The sequence below is a fragment of the Gopherus flavomarginatus genome, chromosome 3 (genome assembly GCF_025201925.1).
Source record: "Gopherus flavomarginatus isolate rGopFla2 chromosome 3, rGopFla2.mat.asm, whole genome shotgun sequence".
Classification (NCBI taxonomy): domain Eukaryota; kingdom Metazoa; phylum Chordata; order Testudines; family Testudinidae; genus Gopherus; species Gopherus flavomarginatus.
In genome coordinates, this window is record NC_066619.1 from 76,140,944 (window position 1) to 76,161,777 (window position 20,834).

At 44.6% G+C, this 20,834-nt stretch overlaps 1 protein-coding gene across 2 annotated transcripts in view; it reads left to right on the plus strand.

The window, feature by feature from the left end:
- The window catches only part of TNFAIP8 (TNF alpha induced protein 8), an 84,919-nt gene that overhangs the window by 43,035 nt on the left and 21,050 nt on the right, over positions 1–20,834 (plus strand). The window contains exon 1 of one of the 2 annotated variants that reach the window (XM_050946002.1): positions 14,975–15,058. The exons of the other annotated variant lie outside the window; for it this stretch is intronic. Coding sequence (XP_050801959.1) covers positions 15,028–15,058 — 31 coding nt within the window. The 5' untranslated portion in view covers positions 14,975–15,027. Of the gene's footprint in view, positions 1–14,974; positions 15,059–20,834 lie in introns of those variants that run through there. 2 annotated transcript variants of the gene reach the window in all.

A 20,834-nucleotide genomic window follows, 5' to 3' on the forward strand; every position in this document is an offset into this window, starting at 1 on the left:
TGGTAGCTCACCTTGAGACACTATATCTTTATTTTGCATTGATGTCGAGTCTGTTTAATCCTGTGGTTGGCCTTTGTACAATTCAGAGTGCTGCTTTGCACTGCTGAAGTCAGGTTTTGCTCATTTTGGCTCAAAGCTGCACTGAAATTCTTAGGTGTTTGTTCATATGACCACATAGATGCACGCTGAAACACAGGCATCTTGGGGCCATTGTTGTTTCAAACATAGGATAAGGAAGCTTAGAGAAATTCCAAACAGTGTGTGATTGTGGATCCTGAGCAGAGGACTGTGAAGGGAGACCGCTTCTAACCAGGGAGTGGATTACAAGATAGTACGTAGGAATGGGATTATGGGTGGCCTTGGCTGCACGTTTTCACTGCATTAACCTTGTGGTAGCAATACACATCAGAAGCTACTTCACAAGCTGGCCTATAGCTCAGAATATAGTGCCTGCTATGCCACGTAGCACTGAGAGCCAATGGTGGGTGTGTGAACACATACCATATTAAGAGGGGGAAAACAGGATTGAGCACTGAGGTTAGCATGCATTGAAGACCAGGGAGTGTGACTAGTCTTTCATGCATCTGTCAGTCTTGGTGTGTTGCTTTAACCCTGCTTATCATCTGGTACAGTCTGTTTGTTGAGCAAACCTTGATAAGCTGAAAACAGCTTGTTGGTTTATGTTTATGACTGATAGTGCAGATTGCAACTTGTTCCAAGGTTGTTCTTAATAGATAATGTGCTGTAAAAACTGAAGTTATGTCAAGAATCATCCTTTTCCTGGTAAGATGATTCTAGTCATAATCTGCACTGGAAACGTTAATATTCCTGACAACAGGCAAACCTGAGCAGTGTCTGGATTATCTTGGTAAACTTTCAAACATAAATTTTCCATTAAAAGATAATAAAAGCAAATAGAAATCAGGGTAGAATTTGACAGGAGCAGGAGCAGATGGGTTACTGTGTCCAGAGGCTTTTTGGCTGCAGACCCATTTAAACCGTACCAACACAATTGCACAACTAGTCAAAATTCCTTTTTGATAGCATAAAAAGTTGATACCCAAAACAGCAAAACTGCCTAAAAGCTGGTATTTTTTTCATTGCACTCATGTCTGTAGGACAAAGCAGCAGTAATCTTTTTTGCAGCAACAACAACAAAAAATACAGTAACATAGTTACATGTTGTGTTCCTCTACCCCTGGGTTAGGAAGAAAAATTAAAATAGCTTTTAGGACTGTCAAATGATTTCAAAAAAAGGAACCGTGATTTAAAAAATCATGATTAATTTCAATTTTAATTACCGTGTTAAACAATAATAGAATATTGTTTATTTAACTATTTTGGATGTTTTCTACATTTCAAATATATTGATTTCAATTGCAACATAGAATAGAAAGGGTACAGTGCTCAGTTTATGTTTTTATTACTAATATTTGTGCTGCAAAAAAGATGAAAGAAATAGTATTTTTTTCAATTCACCTCATACAAGTATTGTTGTGTAATCTCTTTATTGTGAAAGTGCAACTTACAAATGTAGAAGTATTACTTTTTTATATAACTGCACTCAAAAACAAAACAATGCAAGACTTTAGAGCCTACAAGTCCAGTCAATCCTACTTCTTGTTCAGGCAATCACTAAGACAAACAAGAGTGTTTACATTTACAGGAGATAATGCTGCCCACTTCTTATTTACAATGTCAGCAGAAAGTGAGATCAGGTATTTGCATAGCATAGTTGTAACCGGGTTGCAAGGTACTTCTGTGCCAGATATGCTAAACATTTGTATACCCCTTCATGGTTTGACCACTATTCCAGAAGACATGCTGTAGTGTTAATTTTGGATTGTTATGTTTTCTTATAAAACAAGCTTTGGGAGACAAAGTGGTATCTGAGTGGCAGAAGAGTTTGCTCTGTTTCTTGGGGTCTGATAAGACTCACTTTTTGAGGCAGAATTGCTCCCTGCGAACTGAGCCTTGGTGTTGAGCTGTGATTCTGAAAAGAATGGATTTGCCTGTATGCTGTTTGACATCTCCTTTCAGGATTGCTATATGTACAAATAAAAACCCAGACTCTGTCACTGATTTCTCCTTCACTGGGAAGCTGACCTGCAAAGCCCTGTACATTTACAACTACTCAGCAGAGGTATGACACTAGTCAAAAGAATCGCCAGCTGGGGGAGGCTAGCCCCCCCAGCCCCGCCCCTTCTGCTCCACCTCCTGCCCCTCCTGCCAGAGTTTCCCCACCACAGCTGCCAGCCCGCGCCTCAGGCTAGCGCTCCCAGCCCTGGAGCTCTGGAAGGGAGAGCGGATGGCACAGTGCCAGCCCCAGCCTGAGGCCCACTTGGGGCTATGGCACAGGGACAGGGGAACTGGCAGGAGAAGATCTGGGGGCAGAGCATGGGCAGGGCCACGCCTGTCTGTTTGGGGAGGCACAGCCTCCCCCAGCCTATGATAACCTGCCACCCATGGAAGGGGGCAACTACATTTATTTCCTTACCTCTTTTCTTGTAAGTTAATTTCTCCATTTCCCTCCTAACTCTTTATTGCTTTTCTGAACTGCTTCCAGTTAATGAAAATCTTTCTGGAAATATGGTGCCCAGAATGGAATGTAATAATCTAGGAACATAAATGCATGATGGCTGCTTAGAGTAAGATATGGTACCTGAGAAAAATCTGAGGTCCGTCTCAGAAAATCTAGGGCAACAAGTGCATACATAACAGAGAAAGTTTATGAAACAAGACATGTGAGTGAGTAAAATAGCAGAACTGGTGTCCAACACAGAACAAAGTGGAAAATATTATCATAGAATATCAGGGTTGGAAGGGACCTAGTCCAACCCCCTGCTCAAAGCAGGACCAATCCCCAATTATTATCTAAGGGTTTATTTTAAAAATTAAAAAAACCTCCTCTTGCTCACGGAGATTTGGTAAGATTTCAGTTAGTGGGAAGTAAAAGTACATCTAGCTACGTCTGCTGCAACTGGTGTTTCTTACATGGTAGCTGTTAGTTCACAAATATAAATGTTTTCGTTGGAGGCTTTCGTTTTCTGGTCCAAGTCAATTAACTGCATGAGCACATTCCAGCAGGTGGCGAGCTGTTCATTAGTAACACATAAAAGTGGAGCTAACTCATCTGTTTAGTTACTTACATGGTTCTTATCAAGGTAGTATCTGAGTACCTAAGGTATTTAAATAGAAATTTCAATATACAACCTCTCTTTCTTCCTTCCCATTCTGTAGGAGAAACAGGGGTGTGGGTGTGAGAACTAAATTAAAAGAAGCTTTGTATTTAGTTTTGAAAGTAGATAGGATTGACCACAGAACTCTGTTATGGGAGTAAGCATTGTAATCTAGGTCCAGACAGAAATAAGCATTTTTAGAGGTAAGCATGTTTCTATAACATACAATCAAAAGGATTACGCTAGTCTTTTGTTGACAGCCACAGTAAGACACACACTCAGCCCTGAAGGCAGCAGCACAGTTGACTAAGGGCGAGTTTACAGTGGCAACGCTAAAGCACTGCTGCAGCAGCACTTTAACATGCCTTGTGTAGCTATGGCGCAGCACTGGGAGAGAGCTCCAGTGCTCTTAAGAAAACTACCTCAACAAGGGGTACGGCTCCCAGTGCTAGGGCACTGTCTAGACTGGCGCTTCACAGTGCTGAAACCTTGCTGTGCTCGAGGTGTGTAGTTTTTTTCATACCCCTGAGTGAGAAAGTTGCAGTGCTGTAAATTGCCAGTGTAGACAAACCAGTAGGGTGAGGAGACACATTGCCTAGTGATTATATCTATCTGATTTAAGGAACATGATCAAAGGTGGCCTGAAAGACCCTTTTTTAAAAAAAATGGGGTTTGTGCCCTGCTTCTGCTGAAAATATACTTATAAAGCTTCAAAGTTTCCTCCATTACCACCTCCTCCCCAGAAAATGTTTTGGGCTTTTGTTTTCATTGTTGTTTTTTTTTTGTTGTGTTTTTGTTTTCCATTTTAGATGTTTAGTCAACATTTTAGATGTTCTGTTCCTACTGCACAGTTAGTTGCCACTTCTTGCAAGCTTTCTCCTAATACCCCTCCCACAGCAGTGCTCCTCCTTTGTAAGCCATTGATCAATTGCCAGCTAACTGGGTATCTTGACATTAAGCTTCAGCATCATCTTGGCTGAATTCACTGCTCTTCTTTTGGTGGGCTTGATTTCCATTCATTTGAGCTATACAAGGAGAACTGGGTTAGACACTAGAGTAACTAATGAGGAATTACTTGTGTAAACAGAGGAGTCTTAAACTGTGCTCTAAGGGTATGTCTACATCTACAATTTTGCAGCGCTGGTTGTTACAGCTGTATTAGTACAGCTGTATAGGGCCAGCGCTGCAGAGTGGCCACACTTACAGCAACCAGCGCTGCAAGTGGTGTTAGATGTGGCCACACTGCAGCGCTGTTGGGCGGCTTCAAGGGGGGTTCGGGGAACGCGAGAGCAAACCGCGGGAAAGCAGGTCTCCTTCCCCAGTTTGCTCCAGTGTTCCCCGAACCGCTGAGCAAGCAGGTCTCCTTCCCCGCGGTTTGCTCTCGCGTTCCCCAAACCCCCGAGCAAGCAGATCTCCTTCCCCGCGGTTTGCTCTCGCGTTCCCCGAACCCCCCTGCAAACGGCGGGGAAGGAGACCTGCTTGCTCGGGGGTGCGGGGAAGGAGACCTGCTTGCACGGGGGTTCGGGGAACGCGAGAGCAAACCGTGGAAGGAGACCTGCTTCCCCGCGGTTTGCTCTCGCGTTCCCCGAACCCCCGTGCAAGCAGGTCTCCTTCCCAGCAGTTTGCTCTCGCGTTCCCCGAACCCCCGAGCAAGCAGATCTCCTTCCCCGCGGTTTGCTCTCGCGTTCCCCGAACACCCCTGCAAACCGCTGGGAAGGAGACCCGCTTTGGGGGGGGCTTCGGAGAACACCGGAGCAAACCGCGTGGAAGGAGACCTGCTTGATTACCAGAGAGGCTTCCTCAGGTATGCTGGGATACCTGCTTATTCCACGGAGGTCAAGAAAAGCGCTGGTAAGTGTCTACACTTGATTACCAGCGCTGGATCCTCTACACCCGAGACAAAACGGGAGTACGGCCAGCGCTGCAAACAGGGAGTTGCAGCGCTGGTGATGCCCTGCAGATGTGTACACCTCCTAAGTTGCAGCGCTGTAACCCCCTCACCAGCGCTGCAACTTTGTGATGTAGACAATCCCTAAGACGCAAAATCTGAGTAAAACCTGATTTTTTGCAGAAGATTTCTGCAGCTGTGTATCCTTCACCAAAATGGCTCATCCGTAGCTTGGGTAAACTTGGACTCTTGGGTCCCAACAGCTGTTGTTTCCAGCATTCTTGGAACGGTGTGGAGTGAGATGTGTCCCTTTAGGCCGGGGCAGTGCAACGCTGCCTCCCTCACCCCAGAGGTGGGAGGTCCCTGGAGGGCTGCAATAGCCTGTCTTTAGGCTTGTCTCTGTTTACCTGCATACTGGGCTCAGGCAGCCCATCCCCCAACAGTCTTAAGGGGCCGGCTATAGCCCGGGTGGGGTTCAGGCAGCCAGCAAACGCCACAGTTTTAAGGGGGCTGGGGCCTGGGCTTGCAGAGTTCAGGCAGCTAGCAAACAACACAGTCTTAAGGGGGCTGGGGCCACTTCTCTTCAGAATGAGAGCCCCTTGCAGAGGAATGAGGGGCAGGGGGATGCGAGCCCAGGGGGAGGGGCAGGGGGATCCGAGCCCTCCCTACTCCACCATGTCCTAGCTCAGGGCCCTGGCAGGGGCAGAGTCAGCTGCCCCAGGATCAGCAGGGATCCACCTACCACACGTCGACGCTGGGGGTCTGGGCTTTGCAGCCAGCCCTATGGCAGCTGCCCCTGGGCCACTTCCTGCCTCCCCTGGGATGGGGACCTCCAGCATCCAGGCATCGTCTGGCTCCTCCTGGTAAACAGCAGTGGGCACTCCAGGCCAATCATCATTTGCATCTGGGGCATGGACCGAGCTAGGTGGGGGATCTGCCTCAAGCTGCCAGGGCTGCCCAGAGGATTCAGAATTCCTTAAAAAACGTTGCGATACTATAGAATACTTTATTCTCATGGGGGCCGCTGCAGGGCCCGTGGCCTGGCGCAAATTGGCCCACTTGCCCCCCCCCCCCCCCCCCCAGGCAGCTCTGCGAGCTGCTCCAGAACCAGCGGGACGTCCTTTCCCTCTGCAGGTTTCCCCCCGAATGGGCTGCAGGTCCAGTCTTTTATACTTCCGGCTTTACCCTTCTCCTTCCGGCAAGGAGGGCGGGGAGGCTTAGACTCCACCCTCCCAGGGGTGGGTTACGTTACCTCAGTCACCCCGGAGGAGGGACGCCCGTCCGCCTCACTACAAGCAGGCAAACTTTTAGGCCTGAGGGCTGCATCGGGTTGTGGAAATTGTATGGAGGGCAGGTTAGGGGAGGGGGACGTGGCTCGCAGCCCCACTGCCCAGAGCATTGTGCCAGCAGTGACGGGAGGGGAAACAGCAGGGGAGGGACTGGGGGTTAGCCTCCCGGGCCAGGCAGGAGGGGCCCGAGGGCCGGATGTGGCCTGTGGGCCGTAGTTTGCCCACCTGTGCTTTAGGCCATCATCAACCATTGAACGTTTTTACTCGATGGAGAAACATTATACTATACAGAGGACCACTGTCTACTCTGCACCCCATCTGTCTTCCAGCTCCATAACATATTGAGTGATTTTGTTACCAGAGTCTATTAAATGCTGTATAATCCTAAGGCTTATGCCACATAGTTTAGGTCTAAGTCTCCTAAGGGAATTCTCTCCTGCCTCTGAGAGGAAAACCAATCCAGTAGCCTTTTTTAAAGGTGATATTACAGAGTTTTTGAAGTCATGCATTTGAGGGAGTTACTCACAGACTTTCATGATGATCTGTTTTATAAAGATTGATGGTTTTTTCTTTCTGAGGGAAGGATGTGAATCTACAGTGCACCAGCTTTCCATGCACTAACTTGCCATCTGGACGCTGGTATAGCTCAGTGAAGGACCTGAAGTACAGCTTGACATACTACACTTTTCAAGTAGTAGTGTGTCAAGCCACATTCTGAGACTTTCACTGCACAGGAGCAGTGTCCACATGGAAAGTTAGTGCACAGCAAGCTATTGCACTGTACATTCACAGCCTGGCTTGCTGCACAGTAACTTTGTTTAGTCTGAAAAGCAACGGTAAAAATGGTTTTGTAGTTCTGCTACTTTGAATGTTAATCATTCCATATCAGACTTATTCAGTTGATAGTTAAAACTGCCGGACTTGTTTATCAGCCTGGAATCTGAAAGTCAAGCTGGGCTCACATCATCACCGGTGACTGTTGGCGAGCCAAATGTTGTCTTGGTTTTATCTGTGCAGTTGTATTGTCTGAAAATTGCCCTGTTCTATTCTATATAGGTTCTTTACACCACACTCTGTAGTGCCTTCCACTTCCTGAAGAAGAACTCCTATGTAAGCTCAAAAGCTTGTCTTTTTCACCGACAGATGGTGGTCCAATAAAAGATACCTGCCTTCTAGTAGTGCATGAAGCAAAACTGTCATGTGTTTGTGTCTTCTCTCATCCTCTCCTAGTGGGAGGAGCATGTGCAGTGGAGTATCTTGGCTTGGTAAGGTTTTAGGGTTTTTTATGTATACATGTTTGTTAGAGAAAGCCAGGTCAAAGAAATGCAAATTGCACTTGGAGCCAAAGGTGGTGAGGTGTGTGACAATCCTCAGTTCTTGGGGAGTTCATTCCATAGTCGAGAGCTTTAGGTGGTCTTTTAGATATCCTGAGCCCAGGCCATGAAGCACCTTGAAGATAAGGACCAAGTCCTTGAACTTGATTCAGAATTCTATAGGAAACCTATAGAGAGAGTGGAGGGCACGTTTGATGTGCTTGTGGTTGTCCGTGCTGGTTGGAGTTTCCTAAGCAGTGAAGGTTTCATGTCCAGGTATATCACAATGTGGTAGTGCAGCTGAGAGGTGAAGAATTTCCTTTACTGGGTTTGCACAGCTGTTATTTGGGAAGAGGGAAGGGGGCAGAATTTGAAAACATTGGTGGCCCTGCCATTGGGATTTACTGTTTAACTATTCTGCACAAGATGATGCACAAGTCAGAAAAGGCTCTACTCTAGCTGAAGGTTCCTAATGCTGTTTTGGGTCTGTACAGCGGACAGAAGTGAAAAGTAGAAAAACTTTTATCGCTTACTTAAGTCTCAGCTATGGCTCTGTACACACAGGAGGCAGATATCCTGAGGAAGGAGATGGTTTTTAAGTTCAGTTTAAGTCAAACACAGAACATAAGCATGGCCATATTGGGTCAGAACAAAGGTCCGTCCAGCCCAGTATCCTGTCTGCTGACAGTGGCCAATGCCAGGTGCCCCAGAGGGAGTGAACCTAACAGGCAATGATCAAGTGATCTCTCTCCTGCCATCCATCTCCACCCTCTGACAAACAGAGGCTAGGGACACCATTACTTACCCATCCTGGCTGATAGCCATTAATGGACTTAACCTTCATGAATTTATCTAGTTCTCTTTTAAACCTTCTTATAGTCCTAGCCTTCACAACCTCCTCAGGCAAGGAGTTCCACAGGTTGACTGTGTGCTGTGTGAAGAACAACTTCCTTTTATTTGTTTTAAACCTGCTGCCCATTAATTTCATTTGGTGGCCCTTAGTTCCTATATTATGGGAACAAGTAAATAACTTTTCTTTTTTCACTTTCTCCACACCACTCATGATTTTATATGCCTCTATCATGTCCCCCCTTAGTCTCCTCTTTTCCAAGCTGAACAGTCCTAGCCTCTTTAATCTCTCCTCCTATGGGACCCATTCCAAGCCCCTAATCATTTTAGTTGCCCTTCTCTGAACCTTCTCTAATGCCAGTATATCATTTTTTGAAATGAGACCACATCTGTATGCAGTATTCAAGATGTGGACATACCATGGATTTATACAAGGGCCATAAGATATTCTCCATCTTATTCTCTATTCTTTTTTTAATGATTCCCTAACATCCTGTTTGCTTTTTTGACTGCCGCTGCACACTTCGTGGATGTCTTCAGAGAACTATCCACGATGACTCCAAGCTCTCTTTCCTGATTAGTTGTAGCTAAACTAGCCCCCATCATATTGTATGTATAGTTGGGGTTGTTTTTTCCAGTGTGCATTACTTTACATTTATCCACATTAAATTTCATTTGCCATTTTGTTGCCCAATCACTTCGTTTTGTGAGATCTTTTTGAAGTTCTTCACAGTCTTCTTTGGGCTTAACTATCTTGATCAAAACTTTGCCAACTCAGTGTTTACCCCTTTCTCCAGATAATTTATGAATAAATTGAATGGGATTGGTCCTAGGACTGACCCTTGGGGAACACCACTAGTTACCCCTCTCCATTCTGATAATTTACCATTAGTTCCTACCCTTTGTTCCCTGTCTTCTAACCAGTTCTCAATCCATGAAAGGATCTTCCCTCTTATCCCATGACAACTTAATTTACGTAAGAGCCTTTGGTGAGGGACCTTGTCAAAGGCTTTCTGGAAATCTAAAAGCAGCAAAGAGTCCCGTGGCATCTTATAGACTAGCAGACGTATTGGAGCATGAGCTTTCGTGGATGAATACCCACTTTGTCAGATGCATGTCACCCACGAAAGCTCATGCTCCAATTCATCTGTTAGTCTATAAGGTGCCACAGGACTCTTAGTTTGGATCTGTAAAAGCAGCAAACACGGCTTCCCCTCTGATACTGGAAATCTAAGTACGCTATGTCCCCTGGATCCCCCTTGTCCACATGTTTGTTCAGCCCTTCAAAGAACTGTAATAGATTAGTAAGCCATGATTTCCCTTTACAGAAACCATGTTGACTTTTGCCCAACAAGTTATGTTCTTCTGTGTCTGACAATTTTATTCTTTAGTATTGTTTCAATTAATTTTCCCGGTACTGACGTTAGACTTACCGGCCTGTAATGGCCGGGATCACCTCTAGCACCCTTTTTAAATATTGATGTTACGTTAGCTATCTTCCAGTCATTGGGTACAGAAGCTGATTTAAAGGACAAGTTACAAACCATAGTTAATAGTTCTGTAATTTCAAATTTGAGTTCTTTCAGAACTCTTGGGTGAATGCCATCTGATCCCGGTGACTTGTTACTATTAAGTTTTATCAATTAATTCCAAAACCTCTTCTAATGACACTTCAATCTGTGACAATTCCTCAGATTTGTCAGCTACAAGGGACAGCTAAGGTTTGAGAATCTCGCTAACATCTTTAGCTGCGAAGACTGAAGCAAAGAATTCATTTAGTTTTTCTGCAATGACTTTATCGTCTTCAAGTGCTCCTTTTTTATCTTGATTGTCCAGGGGCCCTGGTGGTACATCATGCTTCTGATGTACACCTGTACCCCAATATAAAGCGACCCGATATAACATGAATTTGAATATAATGTGGTAAAGCAGTGCTCCAGTGGGTGGGGCTGTGCACTCCGGTGCAGGGGTGGCAGGTTATATGGGCTCAAGGTGCTCAAGCACCAGGAATATTCAAGGCTGAGGGCTGTGCTCCACCAATATTTGGAGCTGTGTTTCTCCCCTGGCCCTGCCTGGAGCTGGCCCTGCCCCCGCCTCGGAGCTTCCCTGCCTGAAAGAAAACAGCCAGTGTGTCTCTCCCTTGTTTGTGATGCTTCTGCCTAAGGCTATAAAGATCAGCGGCAGGCAGCCTTTTGGAGCACCAGAGGAGGGAAGAGGGAGAGAAGAGGGGGAAGGAGGCACAGACGTGCTTGGGAGCTCTCTCCCCCACCCCCCGGCACCCATGGGCAGCAGCAGGGGAGGCCACATATGATGGCAACCCCTGGCCCCGGTACCCATCATAGGGGAGGCGAGTGGGCTTTCTGGACCTGAGAGAGTCCCTAGGAGCATGTGCAGTCACTATGTGGTGCAGAGTGAATGTGCTGTGGAGGGGGGGAGGAGGAGAGGAGAGGTCCCTCCTCTGGAGCTTGCTGCTGCCAGTAAGCCTGTGGGGGAGTCCTCTCTGGTCCTAGCCCTGAGGCAGCCTGTCTGTATCCCAAGTTCCTTATCCCCAGCCTTGCCCCACCCCAGAGCCTGCGCCCCCAGCACCCCAACCCTGAGCACCCTCCTGCACTGTGAACCCCTCATCCCCAGCCCTACCCCAGAGTCCTCACTTGAGGGGAAAAACGGGCAACTTAAATTTGGTGGTCAGTTTGGAGTATCATTGTGTTTAGCACAATACTTGATTATTTTACATCCTTCAAAGTATACAGGTGTTACAAAGTGGGAATGTTCTTAATGTTTTCTCTGAATACTGTGTGGGTGCCTCAGTTTCCCCTATGCATTTCTCAAGGATCTAGATGGTGGGATAAGGGTGTGTGATTGTTGTAGAGCCGTAGAGTGCCAGTGTGATGCTGTCTGCATAGAGAATGGCCGAAACCCTGTCTCTGGGCAACTGATGGCCTGGGCCGCTCTCCTGCAAGGTGCCAACTGAAGGTGTTGGAGAACAAAGAGATCAAGTGGCCTTCTAATGCCTGGAAAAGAGACCAAGGCCAGAGGAGAGAGTGTCAGTGCCTGTGCGGACTTCTGGGAAGCGCATGGTGTGGAAGGGGATGCTGGGATGCTTTGGAACTACTCCATACAAAGCCAGTCAGGACTCTGGGGGAGCCTCCTCTCTCTGAGCATACTGTCTGCAGGGCAAGAAGCTTACACCTTCCTGGGTCTGACCTCGGAGCATTCAACTTGCCCTTCCACACCGTGCACTTTCCGCAGGGAGTCTGCCCAGGCATGTCCTGGGGCAACCTGAGGCCCCTGCACTCCAACTCTGCAGTCAGACGTGACTCTCAGCCAGCCGGTAAAAGAGAAGGTTTATTAGACAACAGGATCACAGTCTAAATCAGAGCTTGTAGGTACAGAAAACAGGGCCCCTCAGTCAGGTCCATCTTGGAGGGTGGGGAGCCTAGACCCAAGACCGGAGCCTCTCCCCATTTCCCCAGCCAGCTCCAAACTGACATTCCCTCTTCTAGCCTTTGTGTCTCTTCTGGACAAGGAGGCCACCTGATCTCTTTGTCCCCAACACCTTCAGTTGGCACCTTGCAGGGGAAATTGAGGCACCCACACAGTATTCAGAGAAAACATTAAGAACATTCCCACTTTTGTCACAACAGGTGCAACAAAATATAATATCGTATATTGAAGCAGGCAAGTACTGCTTCTGACTTTCCACTTTTAATTGACCCTGGTAATCTTGTGGTGCCGACTCGTTGTAGCTTCATTTTATATCAGCTTACAGGGCTGGGGGAGGGGGGGACGGGCACCACCATTTTGGACACCACCAAAAATTATACAAACCTGCTGCCTATGCTCCAGTGGATCAAAGCAAGTTCAATATAACTGTTTCACCTATAACGCAGTAAGATTTTTTGGCTCCCGAGGACAGCGTTATATCAGGGTAGAGGTGTACTTAAAAAAAAAAAACATTTTGTTACTACTTTTTGAGGTTTTTGTCTAGCTTTTCTTCAAACTCCTTTTGGCTTTTCTGTTAAAAATGCTAAATGTAATAAATCTGTCAATTTTTTGTTTGTCTTGAATGCCCCAGAATAGTTCTGAAGGCCTCTAAAACCACTTTAGAGAAGCGGCTTCTACATGTCAGAAATCTAGAATTCTCTGAAGTTTAACTACAAGAATTATTCCTCTGGTCTGAGGGGAAGAGGGGACTGGTAGGCTCCTGTTGTGTAAATTTACTCATGAAAAGTTCTTGCATACCATCTCAAATTATGGGCTGGACGTTGATCCTCCTAGAAATTCTGCCTTTAGTTAAAGGGCCCCAAGGGCTATGGCTATTGCTCTTATTTCTGCCTCTTCTATAGTTTCTGCATTTTTTAGTGGGTTGTTGATTGCTGTCCAGTCATTCCAGACTAGTGCATAGGGAGCAGGGGAGTGCAGAAAGAGTAACTTCTCACCTGAAAATGTGACTTCTTTAGTCAGTTCTGTGCTGTAACTTTTTCTCTAGGATGGCCTCTGAAATCATTTGGTGAGACTTCTCCTTTTCGCTGCTGAACTGTGCCAGCAGTGAAGACCATGGAACGTTTCCTAGTTTCCTTAGGGAGCGACATAGGCTCTCCACTAGCAGAGGCCACTGTGGAGTTGTGGTTGTCACAGATAAATAATTATATTTCAGTAGCACTTAGAAGCCCCTGCGAAGACATGGGCCCCATTGTGCTAGTCATTGTACAAAAACATAGTAAGAGACAAGCTCTGCTCTGAAGATCTTACATTCAAAATAGTTCAGACAGAAAATGTTATCAATGGGAAACTGAGGCACTGAGCTATTAAGTGATTTGACCCAGGTGACACACACAGTCTGAGTCACAGCCAGGAGTTAAATTTAGATTTCAATTTCCAGTCCATTAACTATAAGACCATCCTTTCTCCTGAATGTGTTCCCATACGTTTGAATGGACATTATGGAGTATTAGATTATATGGTGCTCCATGCTTTTCTTCTGAAAGCACACTTTTAAATGGAGAACACCAAATCAGTGACTTGGGTCTCCAACCTTGGGGGTTTCCTGACTGCAGCTTGAAAGATACTTTATTTAGCCAGACTTCAGTGACCTGAGCACCTATTGGTTATAAAGTTTTTTTTCCTCCTGCTGATAATAGCCCAGCTTAACTGATTAGTGTCATTAGAATTGGTATGGCAGCACCCATTTTTTTTTCATGTTCTCTGTGTATGTATATATATCTTCCTACTGTATTTTCCACTGCATGTGTCTGGTGAAGTGGGTTTTAGCCCATGAAAGCTTATGCCCAAATAAATTGGTTAGTCTCTAAGGGTACATCTATACTACTCGCCAGATTGGCGGGTAGTGTTCGATGTATCGGGGATCGAAGCCTGTACTCCACCTTGGCAGGAGGAATAAGTAGAGTCAACGGGGGAGCCATGGCGGTTGACTCGCTGCCGTGAGGACAGCCAGGTAAGTCGAACTAAGATACTTTGACTTCAGCTACGCGAATAGCATAGCTGAAGTTGCGTATCTTAGTTCGAACCCCCCACCCCTAGTGTAGCCCAGGCCTAAGGTGCCACAAGTACTCCTTGTTCTTTTTGCTGATACAGACTAATACAGCCACCACTTTGAAACATCTACTGTGTATGAGCAGTCTAGGGATACTGTAAAAGATGTACATTGTTACATTCTATTGCTATCCTGCAGAAAATTTTGTGAATGGGCTTTTAAAAGTTATATGTGGATGTATATGGGGGGCATGTTGTAGTACAAAGAATAATGGAAATAATAATAGGAAACAAATTCCCCCATGAAAAATTACAGCTGAATTGCTTCTTTGAGGATCTACAGTACCACATTTTCAACATGGAGGAGGGAAAAAAGTAAAATAATCTGTTATGAAACTTTAGTTTAAACAAACAAGTAAAGCTGCCATTTTTCCTCCTTGAAGTACTTTAAATCTTACTGTCTTCCAGTGTTAACCAGTCCAATTTCAGATCTCTCAGAACTAATTCCAAGTAACAGGCAGTGGTGAAAAGTGCAATTTAGGTTTAAAAAAATATTTTCATTTGGAGCTTGTAGCAAGTTGCCTTAGGCCCCTTCTGCTTGTCAATCACTGTCATAAAATATTCAAGTTACCACTCAGTGCTGCTTTTGGCTTAATGATTTTCATCTCACTTCGGCTCTCTCTCATACATATTCCTCATGCTGCAACAAGTAAAACTCCACCCTTTCTGAAGACTAAAAGACATGGGAGGGTGGGGAGGGATGGATGAAGTAAAATGCATAAACTACAACTAACTGCTGGGAAATGAGTTTCTGCAAGGTGCTGTTTTCCAGACAGTTGCTTGTGTGCAGTTCAGAAAGGGGCGGAATCCTTTGCACATAGCTGAGTGCTGATTTGTTGAATTCACAGAATTTTTCCCCTCATAATCCCACCCACCCTTTTTTTGAGAAGTTGACTTGCTGCTTCTCAAAGAGCACGTCAGCTGTAATCTGGCCTCCAGTGAGTTACACTGACACCATGAGCTCAGAAGCTGATGAATCCAAGGAAGGTATGATTTTAACTTTTTCAAAGGCCTTCATTTAAAAATATAGTGCAGTTAGTGTCTTCAGGGCTGCTTGCAGCAGCCACAACAGAAAATGAATAAGCATTTTACTCATTTTAGCGTTGAACCATTCATAAGGGAGGGGAAAAATACTTTGGCAGAATCATCTAAAGACTGCTTTTTAGATTTTACTGGAATCAAAACAACCACAGTCTTGATTCCAAAGACATCTGCTTATTTGTACAAGGGTGATCTAAGAGTACACAAAGTACTGGTAAATGAAGGAAACAATGTATAGTAAAAGGCTTTTGAAATTGGAAATGCTGTATATTTGTAATAAAAGAGGAAGTTGTGTAGGGGAAAAGTGAAAGATCATTAATTTGGGAATGAGCTTGCTGCTGCTGCTGACTTCCTTTTCATTAGAAGTGCATACTTTTTTGGTGGTGGGGGGTATTAAACTGAGAGGAGTGTGCCTGGAACTAACGTTGCCAGAGCAAAGGGTTTCATTTACTCCTTGTAGCATGAACGTGTGGAAGAGCTGGAAACATTTCAACAAAAACACAATTATTCTCCCATGTTGATTTTTAGGGGGGTTTGTTTTGTGCAAGTTGCAGAGGAGGGTGGTGGAGGGGGGGGGAGTAATTTCCTGAAACTCAGAATGTGTACAAAAGAGCATTTGTACAGAAGGGAGAAAAAGTCAAGACTGGGATTAAAAAACTGGCTTTCTCTGAAAAGAATTTGATTTCATGATCTTCATAAGTAGTCTCTGTAGAGACTCCAGACTGAAAGAGCGAAACAGTATGACTCTCACAAACCAGGCTAGGAACAAGGAAACCCAAGTGTTTCCCATTTGGTAACAAAATAATCAGAAAGCTCTTCAGAATATTTCAGGAGGCTCCCCTTCCCCATCCCACCTTTCTCTATCGCAAGCCACCACTTGAATGTTAAAATTACTGTAGGCCTAGACTTACTCTTGTACATGATGTGAAAGACAAGGATAGTTAGCTGATCTTCAGAAAAATAGGACTGGATCGAATGAAATTTAATGATACAGACGACAACATAATCTAGGTACTTAATGACTGTGCATGATCTTTGGCATTCTTGTAGTACTCAGAAATTACACAAGCGCTCTCCCTCCCTTTCTCCCCAAATGAACAAATACCCTAAAAAGCATATATTTTTTTCCCAAGACAATATTCAAGAAATTCTTCTAGAATTGAAATACTTTCCTGTAGCAACTGTTGTGAAAAAGAGAGAATGTACATTCCTATGGCAACATGCACATTCTGCCCCATTTGTACAGTAGGAGAGCAAGTAGTATGCATGCCATGGCATGAAATGTTCTCTGGTTTACATACAGGAAACGTCAGACAGTTTTGTAAAGTGCACTTTATTTCAAAAGTTAAATTGATTTTTTTTTTTAAGGCAAAGCTCTTATATCCTGTCTGATTTAGATTCTTAAAACTCTTTGGGAAGATGACTTTGGTTTTTATACAGATTGTTTAATTTCTCTTGACATAATGTGAGGTGCCAAGGTCTTCATGGTGACAAAGATAAGGGGTTGGTTTCTGAAGAGAAGAGACTACTTTGAATCAGTTGCTTTAATAAAACACTGGATTTTGTTTTGCTTTGACCTGAATAAGTGTTAAATGGAAAACAGAAGCAGTGACAAACTGTAGAAAGAGCAGGTTTGAGTATCAGTAGGCAGAGATTTTATTTTTAATTTATCAATCACTGGAAACTCCACAAATAAATTAGTTTTATATTGCTGATAGTATTGTACAGAAATGATTTGTGCTGCTTGAGATTTTTGTGTGTAATGTCCTGTGTCTTGAGATGAGAATACAGTAACACTGTTTTAGTTGTCATGACCTACAAATAAGGGCAAGGGAGAAAATGACTAGATAAAAGCTAGATTCAGTCATCAAAATTATAAATTGAATGAGTCTGCAGCTATGTTAAACCACCATATCTGATCCAATTTAACATCGCCAGGTAGCTCCTTGGCCCCAGGCACAACACTGAAGGCATGTCTATGCTGTAGTGCAAGGTGTGACTGTGGCATGTGTAGACTTATCCAAGCTAGCATTGATCTGGGTAGTTTGAATAACAATAGTAGTGAAGCTGCTGCACCACAGGCTGCACAACCCCACCCAGGACCCTGGATATGTACAGGAGGACCTAGCCCATGCTGCTGCAGCTTCCCTGCTGCTGTTCACGCTAGCTAGAGCAAAGCGCAGTCTGCCTGTGCTGCAGTCACACTTCTGATTGCAGTGTAGACTTACCCTAACACTGAAAACATAATCAAAACACCAAAGATGCATAATCGTAGAACTGGAAGGGACCTGGAGGGGCACTCAAGGCAAGACGAAGTATTCTTTAGACCATCCCTAACTGGTGTTTGTCTAACCCGTTCTTAAAAATCTACAGTGACTGAGATTCCACAGTCTCCCTAGGGAATTTATTCCCATGCTTAACTACCCGGACAGTAAGTTTTTGCTAATTTGCAACCTAAATCTCCCTTGCTGCAATTTAAGCCCATTGCATCTTGTTCTATCCTCAGAGGTTAAGAATAACAATTTTTCTCCTTCTTCTTACAGCTTTTTATGTGCTTGAAAACTGTTGTCATGTCCTGTCCCAGTCTTCTCTTTTCCAGACTAAACAAACCCGATTTTTTCAATCTTCCCTCATAAATCATGTTTTCTAGACATTTTAGTCATTTTTGTTGCCCTTCTCCGGACTTTCTCCAATTTGTCCACATCTTTCTTGAAATGTGACGCCCAGAACTAGACATATTGCTCCACTTGAGGCCTAATCCAGTGTGGCCAAATTTACAGGCCCTCCGAGCTGCATACAACAATCTTCAGAAGTTTGAGAGCTGGAGCACAGCAGCTGGGGTTCAGGGCTTCAGCCCCACTCCTGCTGAAGCCCTGAAACCCTCCTCTCCACTTGACAGAAGCTCGTACCCCACCACTTCACTGCAAGGTAGAGGTCCTGAGCTCTCCCTCTGCGCCGTTCGCTGTCCCCTCCCAGTCTGGTAGACAGAGAATGGGAGACATAGGGGGCATGCGAACCACAGTTTGACCACCATCAATGCGGAGTAGAGTGGAAAAATTACTTCTCATGTCTTGCTTACAACACTCCTCCTAATATATTCCCAAATGTTTGCTTTTTTTGCAACTGTGTTACACTGACTCATATTTAGCTTGTGATCCACTATGACCCCCAGATTCCTTTCCACAGTACTCCTTCCTAGACAGTAATTTCCCATTTTGTATTTGTGCAACTGATTGTTCCTTCCTAAGTGGAGTACTTTGCGTTCTTTGCATTTGTCCTTATTGCATTTCATTCTATTTATTTCAGATCATTTCTTCTGTTTGTCCAGATAATTTTAAATTTTAATCCTTATCCTCCAAAGCACTTGGAACCCCTCCCAGCTTGGTATCGTCCGCAAACTTTATAAATGTACTCTCTGTGCCATTATCTAAAATCATTGATGATGATATTGAACAGAACAGGACCCCACTTGATATGCCCTTCCAGCTTGACTGTGAATCACTGATGATTACTGTCTGGGAATGGTTTTCAACCTGTTAAGCACCCACCGAAGAGAAGTTCCATCTAAGTCAGTATCAGAGGGGTAGCTGTGTTAGTCTGGATCTGTAAAAGCAGCAAAGAATCCTGTGGCACCTTATAGACTAACAGATGTTTTGGAGCATGAGCTTTCGTGGGTGAATACCCACTTCATCAGATGCATGTAGTGGAAATTTCCAGGGCAGGTATATATATACCTGGAAATTTCCACTACATGCATCTGATGAAGTGGGTATTCACCCACGAAAGCTCATGCTCCAAAACGTCTGTTAGTCTATAAGGTGCCACAGGATTCTTTGCTGCTTTTACATCTAAGTCAGTGGTTCTCAACCAGGAGTACGCCTACCTTGGGGGGCACGCAGAGGTCTTCCAGGGGGTACATCACCTCATTTTGATATTTGCCTAGTTTTACAACATGCTACAGGTCTGTTGCAACTTATGCGCATTTAACATGCGCGATTTCAGCTTTACGCTGTAGGGCCGGAGTCCAGGGGGCATGGCCTCAAGATTTAAAGGTCCTGGGGCACCAGCTGTGGCTGGGAGTCCCAGGGCCTTTAAATCACCCAGAGGGCTCTCAGCTGCAGAGGTGGCTGGTAGCCCCTGGGGCGAACTAAAGGGCCCAAGGCTCCAGCCACTGTGTAGCTCTGGGCCCTTTAAATGCCGGCCCCAGCCTGGCTGCCAAAGCTGCGGGCGGGATTTAAAGGGCTCCTCCGGGCTCCCTGCCACGGCGGGGAGCACGGTGGAGCCCTTTACATGCTGCCCTGTCCTGGCCGCCGGAGCTGCAGGCGGGATTTAAAGGGCTTGGGGATGTAATTTTGAGTATAGGCGGTTTTCGCTTTACGCGCTAACTGCCGAACGGAACCCTCGTGTAAGATAAGACTTGCCTGTATGTAAAAAGCACTAGCTAAGTCAGTATAAACTAAAATTTCATACAAATGATGACTTGTTTATACCGCTCTATGTATTATGTGCTGAAATGTAAGTACAGTATTTCTATTCCAATTGATTTATTTTATAATTTGTGTGGTAAAAATTAGAAAGTGAGCAATTTTTCAGTAATAGTATGCTAAACACTTTTGTATTTGGTTGTCATTTTGTAAACAAGTAGTTTTTAAGTGAGGTGTAACTTGGGGTACACAAGACAAATCAGACTTCTTACAGCAGACTCTAGACAGCAGTCTAGAAAGGTTGAGATCAACTGATCTAGATTGTATTCCCTAGTTTGTTTGTAACAAGGTCATGAGAGACAGTATCAAAGCCTTACTAAAGTCAAGATTATGCCACAACTACTACTTTCCCCCATCCACAAGTCTTGTTACCCTGTAAAAAAACAAAAAAGCTATATTAGGTTGGTCTGACATGATTTGTTCTTGAGAAAACCCTGCTGTTTCTTATCACCTTATCTTGTAAGTGTTTACAATTTAATTGCTTAATTATTTGCTTAATAATGTATTTATGTATCAGTGTATTTGTGGCAGAATTCAAGCATTCGGATTCTGTTGGATAGCTGACCAAGTGAATTCCTGTTTTATTAAAAACAGTGAAAATGCTTTCTGTGTAAGCTTGACAAATTCAAACTGGAAATAAGATGCCGTTTTTTAACAGTAAGGTAAATTAATCGTTCATTCTGGGTAGCAAAAATTAATCTAACATACATTGTTGTCTTTGGGCATGAGTTTGATCTAATTTGTGCCCATGTCAGTCAGGAGTAAAAGAGAGACTCCCTCCTTCTTGTATAATGTACTAGTGTCATAAACCTAGTCCCAGATCTGGACCTTAGCGTCCAAAATATGGGGGTTAGCATGAAAACCTCCAAGCTTAATTACTAGCTTGGACCTGGTAAAGCTGCCACCACCCAAAAAATTAGAGTGTTTTGGGGCACTCTGGTCCCCACAAAAACCTTCCCTGGGGACCCCAAGACCCAAATCCCTTGAGTCTCACAACAAAGGGAAATAAACCTTTTCCCTTCCCCCCTCCAGGTGTTCCTGGAGAGATAAACAGAAGCAAACTCCGTGAATCTAAACAGAGGGAGTCCACCCTCTCTATTTCCAGTCCTGGAAACACAAGCACTTCCCTCTTCACCCAGAGGGAATGCAAAGTTAGGCTAGTAAATCTAACACACACAGATTTCCCCTGACTTCTTCCTCCCACCAATTCCCTGGTGAGCTGCAGACTCAATTCCCTG